We start from the raw sequence: 17,545 nt of genomic DNA, 5'->3' as shown, positions 1-17,545 counted from the left end.
GGCGCAAGCTTCCCACAGCGTGTCTGAGGCTCCGACGCTCCTTCCTCCGGCTTCAGCTCAACTGTTCTCACCACACCTACAGTGGGAGGAGCCAGGGCTCAGGACTGTAGAGCCCTGTGTCCAAGGCTAAGGGGCTGGTTCCTGCAGGAGCTGGGAGGTGACATCAAACTAAGTAAGCAGATACTTAAAGAACACGTGTGGGAACTGACACACCATCTTCCCGATTTCCCTCGGGATCCACCCTCCAGACACACCCCACAAAACGGAGCCAAAATTCCTGAACTGGTCAAAACATCTGTGTCTGTGACAGTAAAGAGCTGACAACTGAATGGCCTCTAAGTGGGGACTGGTTCTTTCTGCTACAGTCGTTCTGGTCCGTTCCTAAAGTGGACATTAATGTGAGCTTGTCAACACAGAAAGAGACTGTGCTTGCTGCTGGGGTGGGGGGTGGGGAGGTGCCCAGCAAGCTAGGGGAGGGGGGAGGACCAGAGACCAGAAGGGGGCCAAAGGCGCTCCTGCTCTGTATTCTCACCGCCCCCCGCCTCCCTCCACTGGTGCATCCCCTCACCCCACATATGAACATGGGGCCTTTGTGGGAGGGGCCGCATGCCAGCCAATCTTGGCTCCAAGGAGGTGCCAATGCTCACGAGTCTGATGTGCTGCCACCTGCCCCCGCCACCGCCGTTGGTCAGTTTACTGATACCAACCAAACACCTGCTTTGCCTAGCACAGATCTAAGCGCCTGTGAGGACTAATACATTCTCTCCTCCTCACTATCAGAAGAGGACCCTACTAGTGTCCCCAGTGAGGCAGGGAGGCTCTGAACATTACAGGCACCTGCCTGAGGCCACTGGAAGCAGACATGCGGGGAGGGAGGCAGTCAGGAAGGCAGCAAGCACGATGGATCCCAAGACCAAGGGCCAACAGCCCAACTGGATAAGGCGAAAGTGTCCAGTGGGGAACAGCACACTGTCAGAAAAAAAACAAGAGGCCACACATCTGACCATGCACGGCCTTTTCAAATATACAATTCTCAGACCACTCTTTTCTGGGTGGGCAATGCTGCAGAAGGAAAAGCTAGGGCTCCATCCCACAATCACAACTCCAGCAAAGAGCTGGGCCTGGATCCAAACCTGGATGTTCCCCCCAGAAAGCAACTTCTTCCTGCCCACCCCCACAACAGGGACGAACAGTCAGGGAGACCTGGGAGAGAAACGCTGTTTAAGTCACCCAGAACTGCCTCATGGAAGGCCTGCCCAGCTCTCCGGAGGGCCAGAAGGCACCCTGGGGGGTCCCACCTCATCCGGGGGCAAAAATCACAGGAGACACAAGGCTCTTTCGGTGACAAACACCCACAGACCTGTCACCAGACCCTGGGACAGCGGCCAAGGCAGCCAAGACAGGAAGTAGGCGGGAGAAGTACTGCATCCCAGAGAAGTGATGAGGGGGGCAGTTGCGGAGCTGAGCCTAGGAGAGACAAGGGGGATGCCAGGTATCGTAGATGACCACATTCAAGGCAAGCCCTTGTCGCGGCCCTTTTCCGGCCTCAGGGCGCTCACCGAGGAGAGGAGAACCGGTCTGCCTGGAGGCGACGGGGACCCAGGCTTGGCCTCTCCCAGCCAGCTACCTGCATCCATCCCACGCCCCCATCCCCCAACCCAGGAAGCCAAACGCCGCAGAGGACACCATCCCACCCGCCCCCAGGCCTGCAACCAGAACCTGTTTAGGCTGGCTACATGGCCCCACCCGCAGCCCCTGACCGCAGAGGCCCAAACTCTCGCATGCGCGCCGTCCACACCTGCGGGCCACTGCAGCACTGCCTAGCGGACCGGACACCCTGACCCCGGGCGCCGCAGTGCCGGCCCGGCCGGGCCGCAGAGCTGGCCAGGGCTCTGCCAGCCCGGGGTCCGGGGTCGGCCGTGGCGCGGCGCCGCCCCCGCTCCTCACCTCCTTGAGCTGCTCCATCTCGCCGCGGATGGCCTCGTAGTCCACCTCCAGCTCCTCGAACTGCAGCTTGAGCTGGTGCTTCTCCTCCAGCACCGCCAGCCCGTACTCGGCCGCCTGGATCTTCTCGCGCGTGGTCTCGGCCAGCTCGTGAGACAGCCGCTTCACCTCGGCGCGCAGCCACTCGGGCTGCGCCTCCATCACCAGCCGCGCGTACTCCTCCTCCTCCGACGGCGCCGACATGGTGGCCCGCGGCCAGCTACCGCTGCTCTCAGCGAGGTTCAGGCCGGGTTCCCCTCCGCCGCCGCCGTCGTCTCCGCCACCGCCACCACCGCCGCCGCCGCCCAGCCCGACGGCGCCCCGGCCGCCGCCGCGCAGCCGCGGTGCGCTCCGTGCCGCGCGAGGCACTGTGGGGGCCGTAGTCCCTCCCGCACCGACTACAAGGCCCGTCGTGCCCCGCGCCGCCGGGCTCGGCCGTGATTGGCCTGCGGCCGCGCCGAGCCGAGCCCCTTCTAACGCCACTGTCTCCGTCACCGCCTCCGCGAGTATTGTGGGGGCCTTCGTTCCGCCCCCGAGCCCCACTACAAGACCCGTCGTGCCCAGCGCCGCCGCCGAGCCGTGATTGGCCCTGGCCTAGGCCACCGGCCGCCAACGCCGTGGCTTCCGCCGCCGCTCCCGGAAGTATTGTGGGGGCTGTAGTCCCGCCCTCGCCCCCATGGGCGCCTGCTGCCTGGCGGTCGTGCCCAACAAGGTTGGCATCCCACTGCCCCGCGGAGGCGGACACAAAAGGTCTCCTCGCCTTGGTGTCTTCTTCCATTTCTTTCAGCCGTGTTTTTTCATTTTCAGCCTACACCCTTTACCTCCGTGGTTTAATCCTTAAGTGGTTTTTTATGCTCTTGTAAATGGCATTGTTTTCTTGATTTCCTTGTTAGCTTGTTTATTGTTACTGTGTAGAAGTGCTCTGGAGTTTCTGTGTGTCGGTTTGTTATCCTATAACAAAGCTCTAATAGCTTCTCTGGGTTTTGGTGTGGAACCCAGGGCTTTCTCCATGGAATATCGTGTCATCTGCAGTTTTACTTTTCCCTGTCCAATCTGGACACCTTTCATTCCTTTTTCTTGTCTGATTGCTGTGGCTGGGCCAGGGCTATGTGGAACAGAAGTGAGTACAGCGGGCATCCTTGTTGTCTTCCTGATCTTAGGAAGAAAGCTTTCAGTCTCTCACCCTTGAGTATGATGTTCACTGGGTTTTTCGTATATAGTCTTTATCATATCAAGGAGGTTCCCTTCTATTCCTAGTCTGTTGAGCGTTTTTATCATAAAGGGGTGTTGGACTTTATTATATGGTTTTCTGCATCAATTGAGATTATTATGTGGGGTTTTCCCCCTTTATTCTTCAATGTAGTGTCTTAGCTGATTTTCTTTCTTTCTTTCTTTTGTCCTTTTTTAAGATTTTATTTATTTGAAAAAGAGAGAGAGAGCCTGATCAAGGAGAAGGGCAGAAGGAGGGGGAAAAGGGAGCCTGATGCCACACTCGATCTCAGGACCCTAGGATCATGACTGAGCCAAAGGCAGCCACTTAACTGATTTAGCCACCCAGGCATGCCTTACATTGGTTGATTTTCATATGTTGAACCATCCTTGCATTGTGGGAATAAATCCCGTTTGACAGTGGTATATAATCCTTTTAACATGTGACAGAATTTGATTGGTGAGTATTTTGTTGAGGATTTTTGCATTAATGTTCAAAAGAAATAAATGGTTTTTAAAGAAGGTATTCCTAAAGGCATATGAAAATTATCAAACACTCCTGGTTAAGAAGAGAGGGCTTAGGGGCGCCTGGGTGTCTCAGTGCCTCTACATTCAGCTCAGGTCATGATCTCAGGATCCTGGGATCAAGCCCCGCATAGGGCTTTCTGCTCAGCAGGGAGCCTGCTTCCCCTTCCACCCCCACCCCCACTCTGCCTCTGCCTGCCTCTCTGCCTACCTCTCTCTGTCAAATAAATAAATAAAATCTTAAAAAAAGAGGGGGGCGGGGCTAAGTGGAACTGAACGTCATACAGTGTTAAGTAGGAAAGGAAACAGAAGAGAGGGTTCCTGTGCACTCAGCTCTGGAACTGGGGCTTGCCAGGGCCTTGCACATTGCCCACAGAACTGGAAGAGAAGTGGAATCACTGTGATTTGAATGGTGACAGGAGTGTGGGCAATTACTTTTCCTTGAGCATTAGGTGTGCTTAATACATAAGAAAATGCCCTTTGGGATATGAATACATCCCAAAGTATTTACAGGTGGAACACAGGATGCATTGAGTTTATTTTATTCCAGAAGAAGGGGCAACGAGGTTGATGGAAGAAGCAGTTGGTGGCAGTTGGAGTGCAGTGGTGCACACACTGCTCATTATGCTCTAGGCTTCTACATCTATTTTGAAATTCTTTTAGTGAAAATTTTCATGTTTTCTTGTTGGAATGACATTATCTTCATAAAAAAAAAATCATTTCCCTGTCTCTTCTCTGGTGTGTCAAGCTGCCATTAGAGTGTCACTTGACTTCTGGGTGGTTGTCCATACTGGGAATAGATACATGACCAGTGGACATGAATTCTGACCTCATACTTTGACCTACATCTTATTTTGTTTTCATTTTTTTTATTTTTTTTATAAACATATAATGTATTATTAGCCCCAGGGGTACAGGTCTGTGACCTACATCTTATTTTGAGTTAAGCCATTGGTATCCCACTTACCAGTTTCTCTCATGTGCCTGCCTGCATGAATTTACTTTTGAAAACTCTGTATGATTTTTAGGTAATATCCACATATTTAGAATTTCAGTTTAAAAGAATATACAACTACAGTGGTGCCTGGCTGGCTCAGTTGGTAGAGTATGTGACTCTTGATCTAGGGGTTGTGTTTGAGTCCCATGTTGGGTGTAGAGATTTCTTTTTTTTTCAATCCAAAAATTATACAAAAAATAAAAGAACATAGGGGCACCTGGGTGGCTCAGTGGGTTAAAGCCGCTGCCTTTGGCTCGACGTCCTGGGATCGAGCCCCGCATCGGGCTCTCTGCTCAGCGAGGAGCCTGCTTCCTCCCTTCTCTCTCTGCCTGCCTCTCTGCCTACTTGTGATTTGTCTGTCAAATAAATAAATAAAATCTTTAAAAAAAATAAAAAAAAAACAAAAGAACATAAACTACACACCTATCATGGCTAAAATAGAAAAAAAATGATGGCAGCAACAAATTCTGGCAAAGATGCAGAGAAACAATCATTCATACACTGCCTTCAAGAAAGCTATTTGTCTTTTTCCTATAAAACAGAACGTGCTGTTTCCACTAGACTCAATAATTCCACTCCTGGACATTTATCTTAAAGAAATGAAAACTTGTTTTCACATAAAAATGTGTACACAGATGTTCACAGCAGACTTATTTGTAAAAATCCCAAACCAGAAACAATCCAAAATATCTTTCATCAGGCTAATAGTTTAAAAAAAAAAAACCACCATGGTACACCTGTACCATGAGATACTACTCAGCAATAAAAGGGATGAGCTATGGAACCCACAACAATCTGGGTGAATATCCAGAGAATTACACCAAGTGAAAAAAGCCAATCCCAAAAGGTTATGCAATGTATGATTCCATTTATATGACACTCTTGAAATGACAAAATTGAGGAAATGGAGAACACATGAGTGATTGCCAGGGGTTGGGGTTGGGGAGGGTATGTGAGCACATAAAAGGGCAACGTGAGGGACCCTTGTGGTCACAGACATGTTCTGTATCTTGCTCTGATATGTGACATGAATATACACACGTGATAAAATTGCACAGAACACACCTAGTGACTATATGTAAACCCAGGGAGATCTGAATTAGATGGGTGGCTAATAGCCATACCAGCCTCCTCTTTGTGATATTGTACTAGAGTTACAGGAAACATAACTGAGAAATATAAACAGAAAATACGATGTGGCTTTAATTTGATGAACAAGGTCTTAATCCAAAGTGCTCATTTCTGGGGGCACCTGAGTGTCAGTCGGTTAAGCATCTGACTTCGGCTCAGGTCATGATCCCAGAGTCCTGGGATCGAGCCCCACACTTCTCCCTCTCCCTCTCCCTCTCCCTCTGTGATCTCTCTCACTGTCTCTCAAATAAATAAATAAAATCTTTTTTTAAGTGCTCATTTCTGTCAGAGACAAAGGAAACTAATGATATCAAAATCACATATATTTGTACATGAAAGAAATACACAGAGAAAAGTAAGCCCCCTCAAGGAGATATACAGACATATATTCCTTCCCCTTTAAACAAAGCAATAGTGTATGATACGCACTGGTTCCTCTCAGCAATCCCTTTTATGGCTGCATACTTCTCCGTGGTATAGGTAAGCCATACTTCCACTCCACTGATGGACACTTAGGTTGTTTCTGATCTTTTACGAATACATCATTGTAGCAATAAATATCCTCACCTTTAGGGCTCATATGAGGAAGGCAGTACAGTTGGTAAAAGTTGCTGAGTTACGATCGCCATGATATAGCTGCTGAGATGGGAGCTGCTTGGGCACCTTTCTCAGGCTGGCGTCTGACTGATGAGGGGACACCTCTGTCCCTTGGGCTTTCTTGCCGGGACCTCACCTCTGCTCTCCAGTGACCAGTGGTGGGGGTCCTCTTGCTTGAGTCAGGACAGCTCTGATGGGAGGCATCCAATTGGAATTATCACCCAACAATGAGGATTGTTTCCAAGAACCTCCACTCCTCCATAGGGCCCCTTTTGCCTTTTGAAGTTCTGATATACTTCTCAAATTGATTTATAGATTTCAAACAATCCTTATCAAAATGCCAGCTGGCTTTTTTTTTTTTTTTTTTGCAGAAATTGATCAATGGAATAAAATCAAGAGTACAGAAATTAACCCACACTTTCATGGTGCATTGATTTTCAGCAGATCCTTTAGGGACAACAGGAGATCCACACACAAAAGAATGAAGTTGGAACCCCACCTCAAATTTAAAGTCTGAGCTCCAGAGGACAAAATTAAGAACAGAAGGGAGAAAGTCTTTCAAATGACAAGATCTGACATCTGGAACTCCTGAGGGTAAGTGAACTTGGAAGTCAACCTTGGGGACTCTGGCAGCTGGCGCCCTCTGCTGGCCATATTTAGCTCTGCGCCTGCAGACCCTGCCAGGGGCAGGCCTAGGGGAAGGATTTTCAGGGGGCAGGAGGAGGGTGGGAGGAGGGGTCAGGAGGGAGAGCAGCAGGGGAAGGGGAAATCTTCTGCAAGAACACTGCACTTTAATAAGGATGCCACCAACACCGGCAATGTCCACGCCAGCTTGGGCCACCAAAGCAACACACCACGGACTGGGCAGCTTACAAAACAGACATTTATTTCTCACAGTCCAAGAGGTTGTCCAATATCAGGGTGGCAGCACGGTTGGGTTCTGGTGAGGCCTCTTCCTGGCTTGTAGATGGCAATCTTCTCCCTGTGTCCTCTTGTGGCAGAGAGTGAGCTCTGGTGCCTCCGCTCCTCCTCCCTCTCCTCCTCCTCCTCCTCCTTCTCTTCTAAAGGCACTAACCCTTTGGACTGGAGCCCCACCCTACTAACCTCATTTAACCCTTATCACCTCTAGGCTCTTCTCTACCAGCGCACCAACGGTTTGGGTTTGGACACGTGCATTTTGGGGGGAAACAATTCAGTCCATGGCAACAAGAATAATAGAGAGGAGTGCAAGATGGTGGAGGAGTAGGAGACCTTAGTTTGGTCTGGTCCCAGGAATTCAGCCAGCCAGCCGTCAGATCCTTCTGAACACCCGTGAACGCAACAGGAGATCTAAGAAAAGAATACCCGCAACTCCACACACAGAAAAGTGACCACTTTCTGCAAGGTAGGAGGTGAGGACACGTAGATCCAAGGAGATATATGGGAGGATAAACAGCGCGAGGAAGGAGCCTCCATCAGCCAGCTACCAGAAAGAAAGTGACAGAGCAGCAGACCACAAAATCAGAACTTTTAGACGCCTGCTCTGGTAAGGGATGTCCCTGCCTGAAAGGTACTCAAGTGGCGAAGAGGGGGTGGAACCCTAGCTGGGACAGTGTGGTCTCAGGGTCCAGGGGCCACAGAAAGAATGAAAGTGCCTGAGTCCAGTGAAACTCCCGGTACCGGAGTGGGGCAGCTGGCTGTAGTCAGAGAGCCCAGGTGTGCGCTTTTAGCTCGGGGTTGCCATAAACCTTGAACCCCACACAGTCTGGCGACTGCTTTGCAAACAGGGGCCCAGCAAGTGGCAGAACCGGAGTGAGACTCCCTCCCTCCCCCCAGGAGGAGCAGCATGGGTATGTGCCACAGGAGTCTGCAGGGTTCGGGGACTTGAAACGGGGTCACCCATGCCTGAGATAGGAATGTTTGGTTACAGGCTGAGTTGAGCACAGAGTGTGGACAGAGACCAGGGAGACAGGAGTGATGACTGCTTTTCCTAAGGACACACTGAGGAGTGGGGGGGGGACAGTCTTTCAGCTCTGGGGCTGGAGATTGGGAGGCCGCCAATGTCATTCTCATCCACTCAAGCGAGTAGAAAGCCTTCAGGGAACAAAAGCCACATAAAGCAATCTGGAGCTACTTACTTTGCCTGGCCCCTGGCAAAGGCAGTGCAGTTCTGCCTTCCGCAAAGACAACTGAGAATCAGCACAATAGGCCCCTCCCCCCAAAGATTAGCAGGAACTTCCAGCCAAGACCAAGTTCACCGATCACACAAAACTCCAAAACTCTAGCACTAGGGGAAAATAGTATGTAGAATTCATGTTCTTCCTCCTCCATGATTCCTTAGTCTTTCGATTTTAATTTCTTTTCACTTTCCTTTTTCAATGAATTTCTTATTTTATCAACTATTTTAAAGTCTTTTTTAACTTTCATTTTTATAGTTACATTCTATCTTTTCATTGTATTTAATTTTATTTTTGTACACATATAAGTTTTTTCTTTCTTTACAGTTTTGGGATCTAGTTTTCTAACAAACAGACCAAATTACCCAGGATGCAGTGTATTGCTCTGTTCTATTCACCTGTCTGATCATATTCACTCTCTCTTTTTTTTTTTTATTAAAAAAAATTTTTTTTTCAGTGTCAGGTCTCATCTGATTTCTTTAGTGTATATTTCTCTGAGGTTGTTGTTGCCATTTGAGTATTTTTTTTTAATCTTGTTCATCTTTTCTTCTTTGGACTGAATGACAAGATGGAAAAAATCACCTCAAAAAAGAGAACAAGAGGCAGTACTGACTGCCAGGGATCTAATCAGTACAGATATAAGTAAGACGTCAGAACTAGAGTTCAGAATAATGACATAAAGATATTAGCTGGGCTTGAAAAAGGCACAGAAGACACTAGAGAATCCCTTTCTGAAGAAATAAAAGAACTAACATCTAATCAAGTAAAAATAAAAAAGGCTATTAATGAGATGCAATAAAAAATGGAGGCTCTAACTGGTAGAATAAATGAGGCAGAAAAGAGAATTAGTGAAACAGAAAACAAAATGATGGAGAATAGAGAAGTTGAGTAAAGAGATGAGCAACTACTGGATGACAATGGGAGAATTCAAGACATAAGTGACACCATAAGATGAAATAATACTAGAATAATTGGGATCCCAGAAGAAGAGGGAAGAGGGAGGCAGCAGGAATTTGGAGCAAATTATAGCAGGAACCTTCCCTAATCCGGGAAAGAAACAGGCATCCAAGTGCAGAAGGCACAGAGAACCCCCTTCAAAACCGATAAAAATAGGCCAACACCCAACATATAATAGTGAAACTTGCAAATCTCAGAGACAAAGAGAAAATTCTGAAAGTACCTCAGGACAGGAGGTCTGTAATCTACACAGGTAGAAACATTAGATTGGCAGATGACCTATCCACAGAGACCTGGCACGTCAGAAAAAACTGGCATGATATATTCAGAGAACTAAACAAGAAAAACATGCAGCCAAGAATACTATATCCAGCTAGGAGAGATCATTCAGAGTAGTAGGAGAGATAAAAAGTGTCCAGGACAAACAGAAATTAAAAGAATTTGTGATCACCAAACAGCCCTCCAAGAAATATTAAAAGGGATCCTTTAAGCAAAGAGAGAGCCCAAAAGTAACACAGACCAGAAAGGAACAGAGAAAATCTACAGTAAGAGTCACTTTACAGGTAATATAATGGCATTAATTCATATCTTTCAATAGTTACTCTGAATGTAAATGGGCTAAGTGCCCCCAATCAAAAGACACAGGGTATCAGAATGGATAAAAAAGCAAGACCCATTGATATGTTGTTTGCAAGAGACTCATTTTAGATGCAAAGTTATCTCCAGTTTGAAAGTGTGGGGTGGAAAACAATTTACCATGTGAATGGACATCAAAAGAAAGCTGGGGTGGCAATCCTTGTATCAGAGAAACTAGATTTTAAACCAAAGACTGTAATAAGAGATGAGGAAGGACACTATATCATAATTAAAAGGTCTATCCAACAAGAAGATATGACAGTTGTAAATATTTATGCCCCGAACATGGGAGCAGCCAATTACATAAGTCGGTTAATAACAAAATTAGAGAAGCACATTGATAATAATGCAATAATAGTAGGGAACATTAACACCCCACTCACTGAAGTGCATCACCTAAGTAGAAGATCAGCCAGGAAACAAGGGCTTTGAATGACACCCTGGACCAGATGGACGTGACAGATATACTCCGAACGTTCCATCCCAAAGCAACAGAATACACGTTCTTCTCGAGTGCACATGGAACATTCTCCAAGTAGATCACATACTGAGTCACAAATCAGGTCTCAACTGGTACTAGAAGACCGGGATCATTCCCTGCATATGTTCAGACCACAATGCTTTGAAACTTGAACTCAATCACAAGAGGAAATTGGAAAGAACTCAAATACATGGGGTGTCTGGTGGTTCGGTCATTGTCTGCTTTCAGTGCAGGTCGAGATCCCGTGGTCCTGGGATCGAGCCCCACATCGGGCTCCCTGTTCAGAGAGGATCCTTGCTTCCCCTCCCCCACTCTCTCTGCCTGGTATTCTGCTTGCTTGTGCTCTGTCAAATAAGTAAATAAAATCTTTTTTAAAAAATCAGTACACAAGGAAAATACACACCTAACAACAGAACCCCAAATTATATGAAGCAAAACCTAATGGAATTGAAAGGATAAATACACAATTCAAAACTGACAGTGGGAAATGTTAGTATACTACTCTCAGTAATTGAAAGAACAAGCAAGCAGCAAATCAGAAAGGATAAACATTTGAACAATACTATCAACCAACTTGACCTAAGTAACATTTACAGAACGTACACCAGTGACTACAGATTACACATTCTTTTCAAGAACTCCTGGAACGTTCTCCAGCATAGGTCAAATGTTAGACACAAAACAAGTCAAAGTTTAAAGAGATAGAAATTATGCAATGGAATGATTACAATGGAATTCAAATAGAAGCCAATAACTGAAAGAAGTCTGGGAGAACCTCAAGTATTGAGAAATTAAGCTACAAACTTTTAAATAATCCATGACCCAAAGAAGATATAAGAGGATTAAAATTTAAAATATTTTATTCAGGGCTGCTGGGTGGCTCAGTTGGTTAAGGGACTGCCTTCGGCTCAGGTCATGATCCCAGAGTCCTGGGATCGAGTCCTGCATTGGGCTCCTGGCTCTGTGGGAGGTCTGCTTCTCCCTCTGATCTTCTCTGCTCTCATGCTCTCTCTTACTCTCTCTCTCTCTCAAATAAATAAATAAAATATTTAAAAAAGATTTTATTCAATTAAAACAAAGCACAACAAATTAAAATATAAGGGATTAAGGAAAAGCATTGTACAGAGAATTTGTTGTCTTAAATGCCTGTCAAAAAAGCAAAAAAGGATCTGAACCCAACAACTCGAGCATCCACCATAAGACACTAGAAAAAGAACAAATTAATTGTAAAGCAAATAGAAGAAAATAAATAATGAAGATAATAGAAGGAAAGAAATAATAAAGATTAAAAGCAGAAATCAATAAAACAAATCAATATAATCAATGAAACCTAAAGTTGATTTTAGGAAAAGACCAACAAAATTGTCAAACCCTTAGCTATAGTAACTGAGAAAATAAAAGATAAGACACAAATCACCAAAACCAGAAATGGAAAAGTGGACTTCAAAGCTGACCTGGGTGGCTCAGTTGGTTATGTGTCTGCCTTCAGCTCAGGTCATGATCCCAGGGTCCTGGAATCAAGTCCCACACATGGCTCCTTGCTCAGTGGGGAGTCTGCTCCTCCCTCTCCCTCTCCTCCTGCTTGTATTCCCCTTCTTGCTGTCTCTCTGTCAAACAAATAAATAAAATCTTTAAAAAAAAAAGTAATAGTAATATTTGGTTGTATTCCCCATCGAAGCCATTTGGACCCATAGTCAGTGTTATGAGAATGTTTTAAACTACAAGTTCAGTTTATTTAATACCTATAGGGTTATTCCAATAATCTCTTTCTTCCTGAGTTATCTTTGGTAGCTCTATTTCATGTAAGTTGTCAACTATGTTGAAATGAAGTATATCGTATAATTCTCTTATTTTATTTTTTCATTATTTTTTTAAAGATTTTATTTATTTGACAGACAGAGATCACAAGTAGGCAGAGAGGCAGGCAGAGAGAGACAGAGAAGCAGGCTCCCTGCTGAGCAGAGAGCCCGATGCGGGGCTCGATCCCAGGACCCTGAGATCATGATCTGAGCCGAAGGCAGAGGCTTAACCCACTGAGCCACCCAGGCGCCCCTCATTATTATTTTTTTTTAAGATTTTTATTTATTTATTTATTTGACAGAGAGAGATCACAAGCAGGCAGAGAGGCAGGCAGAGAGAGAGGAGGAAGCTGGCACCCTGCTGAGCAGAAAGCCCGATGTGGGGCTCGATCCCAGGACCCCAGGATCATGACCTGAGCCAAAGGCAGAGGCTTTAACCCACTGAGCCACCCAGGTACCCCTCATTATTATTTTTTTAATATCAAAGCAAATAAGACGTTACTAGAGTGTGAGGAGGGGTGAGGTCTGTGGAGTGGAGCTGCAGCTTTGGAGGGGCTGACACGGAACCCCAGAATCTGATGCGCTATGATGACGTCCAGGGGCCGCACTGACGATGAGGAGCAGGAGGGGAACGTGACGGCAGAGACCAGATGGGGGCTGTGGATGGTGCCTACGGCACACGACGGGTCATTGACACGGGATGACAGGTGAGGTTGGGAAGGAGGGTCAGTGTCCCCATGACAGGGAGGAATCAGGGACTGAGGATGGGGCTGGGAAGGAGAAGGAGGAGGTGGGTGTCTTGGGAACAGTGAGATGAGGGGCTCCATCAGCTGGGGCAGTGGGTGGACCCCTCCTGATGCGGGATGACTTCCATCTCTGGTTTCCAGGAAATGGGATCAGCCCTGTCCCAGAAGATGGTTCATCAGATTTCCAGGAATGCAGATGTCTGCTTACTCTCCTCTCACACTTGAACTTCACCTGTGCCTGCGAGGCCCCAGGACCACGCACCCGTATTATTCTCTTATTTTAAAACATTTCTTGAATCTGTAAGGATATCACCTCTCTCATTCTTGGTATTGGTAATTTATCTTTTCCTCCTTTTTTCTCCCCAATCCATGTGGCCAGAGGTTTTCCAAGTTTATTCTCAGAACACCAGTTTTTGGTTTCACTTATATTTTCTATTGTTTATGTCTTATCAGTTTCTGCTTTTTATTATTTCCCCTCTTCTGCTTATTTCATGCTGAATTTGCTCTTTTATTTCTATTTTTTAAAGGAGAAAGCCAAGTGGGTCATTGACTTGGGTCCCTCCCATTTTTCTCTTACAAGAGTTTAGTGCTATAAAGAATATTGCAGAAAACTGTATTCCTAAAATTTAACTATACTGTAGGTTTTTTTTTTCACTCAGCTCAAAATATTTTTTTAAGATTTTTAAAAAAATTTATTTATTTGTCAGAGAGAGAGAGCACAAGGAGGCAGAGTAACAGGCAGAGGCAGAGGGAGAAGCAGGCTCCCCACTGAACAAGGAGCCCAATGCAGGACTCAATCCCAGGAGCCTGGGATCATGACCCGAGCCGAAGGCAGCTGTTTAACTGACTGAACTACCCAGGGGTCCCTAGTTCAAAATATGTTATACTTTCCTTTTTTATTTCTTCCTTGACCCACAAGTTGTTTTTAGAAGTGCATTATTTAGTTTCCAAGTATTTTGGTGATTTTCCAGATATCTTTCTAATACTTATCTCTAATGTAATTCTATTGTGATCAGAGAACACACTTTGCGTGATTTAAGTTATTTTACATTTATATATTGACACTTGTTCTATAGCCCAGAATATGGTCTCTCTTGGTCAAAGTTTCATGTGCACTTGAGAAGAACACAGCTCTGCGGTTGCTGGAGGAGTGCTTACAGACTTGGGTGAGTGGGTCCGCCATATCGTTCACGTCTTCTGTGCCCTTCTTGGTCCTGATCTGTCTGTCTTCCCATTCTCTCGGTGTTCTGACAGGCATGCTGAAACTCCTGATTACTACCATGATTTGTCACTTCTCCTTGCAGAAGTGGCTTCTTTCTGTCTGACCACCTTTAGAACATACGTTCTGAGCTATAGTTGGTTGGGGATGAATTCTTTCAATTTTACTATGTCCAAAAAAGGGTGTGGTTTGACTTTGTCTTCAAAAATACTTTCTGGTTTAGAAATGCGGGTGACAGCCCCAAACTTCACCCTTAGGGCTCTGCTGCCCTGCTTCTTGGGCTTTCATAATTTCTGGGGGAAGCACTCTGTCATTCATATCTGCTTCCTTGTTTTTCCTTCTGACAGCTTTTACGATTTTTCTTTGTCACTGATTCGAGCAATCTGATTATGACATGCCTTGGGTTCTTCTTTCTCTCTCTCTCTCTTTTTCCTGCTTGGGCTGATTGAACTTCTCAGACCTCTGGGTCCAGCCTGGACACTGTGGGGCCTGGTGGCATCTACACCTTGCTGTTAGTTTTTATCAGATTTGGAACATTCAGTGTGTTATTGCTCCCATAATGATTCTGTCCTCTCTGCTCTCCCACAGAGATGCCAATGGGATGTGCTCTAGTCTGACTACGTCTGCCCCTAGTTCATTGGTGCTACACTGATGGTTCTCAGTCTTTCTATTTCATGTTTCACTTCAGAGAGTTTCTACTCTGTTTCTTCAAGGTCACTCATCTTTTCTTCTGTGTTGTCCAATCTTGTTTTCATCCCAGCCACTGTATTTTTTCTCCTAGACATTGTACCTTCATCTTGAATAGCTCGATTTGGGTCTTGTTTCTATTTCGCCTCTCCTCACATGTTTGCTCCTTCCTGAGCATAAGGAATATAGTTATGATCATTCATTCAATATCCTTATCTGCTAGTTCTTATATCTATATCATTACTACTTTTAATTTTTACAGTTTTTATTAACTGAATTTTTTCCCGCATTGGGTCATATTTCCCTGCCTCTCTGCATGCAAGACACTGTTAAGGCTCACCTCGTTGGGCGAGGGCTGTTTTTGGATTCCCATGAACACGACTGAGCCTTCTTCCAGGATGCCGCTGAGTCACTTACGCAGTCTGAACTTCCCAGGCTTGCTCTGAAGAGATGTTTTCTGGGGCCAGAACTCTTCTGTTCTAGGGCTGATTCTACTGCGCCACAGAGGAATGCCCTTCCCAGCACCCCGCCCTGCAAGGGAGAAGTATGTCTTCTCCTCTGCCTGGTGGAGGGACTGCTTCCAGCCCCGCACACCTCAGTGATGTCCTGGTTCCCTGTGGTGGTTCCTCCACTCACACACCACCCAGAGCTCAGCACTCCAGGTGACCCCCCCATCCCTCAGAACTCTCTCCCATCCCTGCCACCTACCCTGTAAGCCCCAGGGGTGGCTGCCCCTGACTCAGGTGGACCACATGCCCCCAGGGAACATGCTGGATGTCTCCCCAGTGAGCTGCAGTCACTGTCCTTCACCCGAGAGCCAGTGTCTGAAAGAAATTGTTTCACAGACTTCATCTGTTCTCATGTCATTCCATCTTGGAAGCAGAAATCATACTTTAAACACTTAATTTTAATTTAACTGTAATTTCTACATGACTTTTTGAAACTATTTCCTATTTCTACTTGTAAAAGTATTTATATATGGGGTGCCTGGGTGGCTCAGCTGATGAATCATCTGCCTTCAGCGCAGGTCATGATCCCGAGGTCCTAGGATCAAGCCCTGAGTCGGGCTCCCTGCTCGGATTCTCCCTCTGCTTCTCTCCCTGCTTGTGCTCTCTCTCTCTCATTCACTCTCTCTTTTACTCACTCTCCTTCTCAAATAAATAAATAAAATCTTAAAAAACATAAAAGTATTTATATAGAGAGATGTAGCTTCTAAGCACACTTTTAAAATTAGGCATGGCTTTTTAAAATCTGAAAGCTTTCGTATTTTTGCTTAAATGCCTAAAATCAGCGAGGGGAGTGTCCAATTAGGTTTTGGCAGACCGCAGAATAGGAAATAATTTGTGAGTATTTGTAGGTTGAACAATTACCTTTCTACAGATTACTATATCCCATTTTCAATGTCCAGCCTCCACAGGAGAATTCTAGATGAATTCTGCAGTATTGCTCACTTTCTCTCTGAGATGCACACTGCTGGCTGCCTTCCTTCCTGACGTGCCCATAACGGAACTGGTTCCACTTTACCCGCTAACGACTGGCCTCACGCGGTGCAGAGAGCCGCGCTCGGCCTGAAGAGCAGCACGAAGCAAGGCTCTGTTCTGTATTATTTTAATTGATTTTAAATTAAATATTCTGTATTATTTTAAAACTCCAAACTACACATTTCCTTTTAAGCCAAAATAAAGTGTAGTGTTTTGTGAGGGTTTTCATAAGTGCAGCTGGAGCATGAGTCATTTCTGAAGACCACAGACATCATCAGGAAGCAAAAATAAATCAGTCCCTGCCAGACCGTCTTAGAGGGGCAGGTAGTGCGCAAGCTCGCTCTCTCTGTCCCCCAATCGCCTACTTTGTACATTTTTCCCAGTTATCTTCTGTCTAGATTTTGGGAAGCAGAGAGAAGTAGGAAACTTTTAATTGGGAAGGAACTCTCAAGAATGTCATTAGCAATGATAACAAACCCCGGGGCCCAAACAAAACTCAGTTCAGATGCTGGATATTTTGTTCAAGAAGAACTGTTGACAGAACTTACTGGAAAGACAGTCTCTATGTTCGTAGCTTGACTAGTCCTGCTGGCACCATCTGAACGGTGGGGTGTTGTAGGTGAGCCCTGGAGGGCCCTCGCCAGCAGGGCTGCCATCTCCCCAGATCCAGACGTGAGAACCTGAGGAGTTCGGGTTTCCCCCAACGAGCAACGAAGTAGGGTTTTTCTCGTACTCTGCTAACAGTTAGAGTCATTGGCAATTCAAGTTTTACACTGGACCTGGTTTATTTTTCCCCTTAGCGCCAACTGGGGAAATTTGGTCTTACGGAATCCTCAAAAGGTAGGTTGAATGGTTATAAATTAAACCTGCATATTAAGTTCTTTCTCAGCCACTGAGAAAACAGGTCCTGTATCATAAATACCGCGGGTTAGACAGTAAAC

General features: G+C 46.0%; 1 protein-coding gene across 2 annotated transcripts in view; it reads right to left on the bottom strand.

Moving 5' to 3' along the window:
• The window catches only part of BICD2 (BICD cargo adaptor 2), a gene marked incomplete at its 3' end in the record, with an annotated part of 42,671 nt that extends 40,376 nt beyond the window's left edge, over positions 1–2,295 (bottom strand). Inside the window, exon 1 of one of the 2 annotated variants that reach the window (XM_080819852.1) lies at positions 1,948–2,295. In XM_080819852.1, the coding sequence (XP_080675978.1) occupies positions 1,948–2,187 (240 nt within the window). In that variant the 5' untranslated portion in view covers positions 2,188–2,295. The remainder of the gene's footprint in view (positions 1–1,947) is intronic. The other variant, XM_080819851.1, reaches the window with a different exon arrangement.
• Positions 2,296–17,545: the final 15,250 nt, after the last annotated feature.

Source organism: Martes martes (assembly GCF_963455335.1).
Source record: "Martes martes genome assembly, chromosome: 12".
Lineage (NCBI taxonomy): Eukaryota > Metazoa > Chordata > Mammalia > Carnivora > Mustelidae > Martes > Martes martes.
The sequence above is the reverse complement of the archived record's forward strand: the minus strand, read 5'-3'. Positions and strand labels throughout refer to the sequence as shown.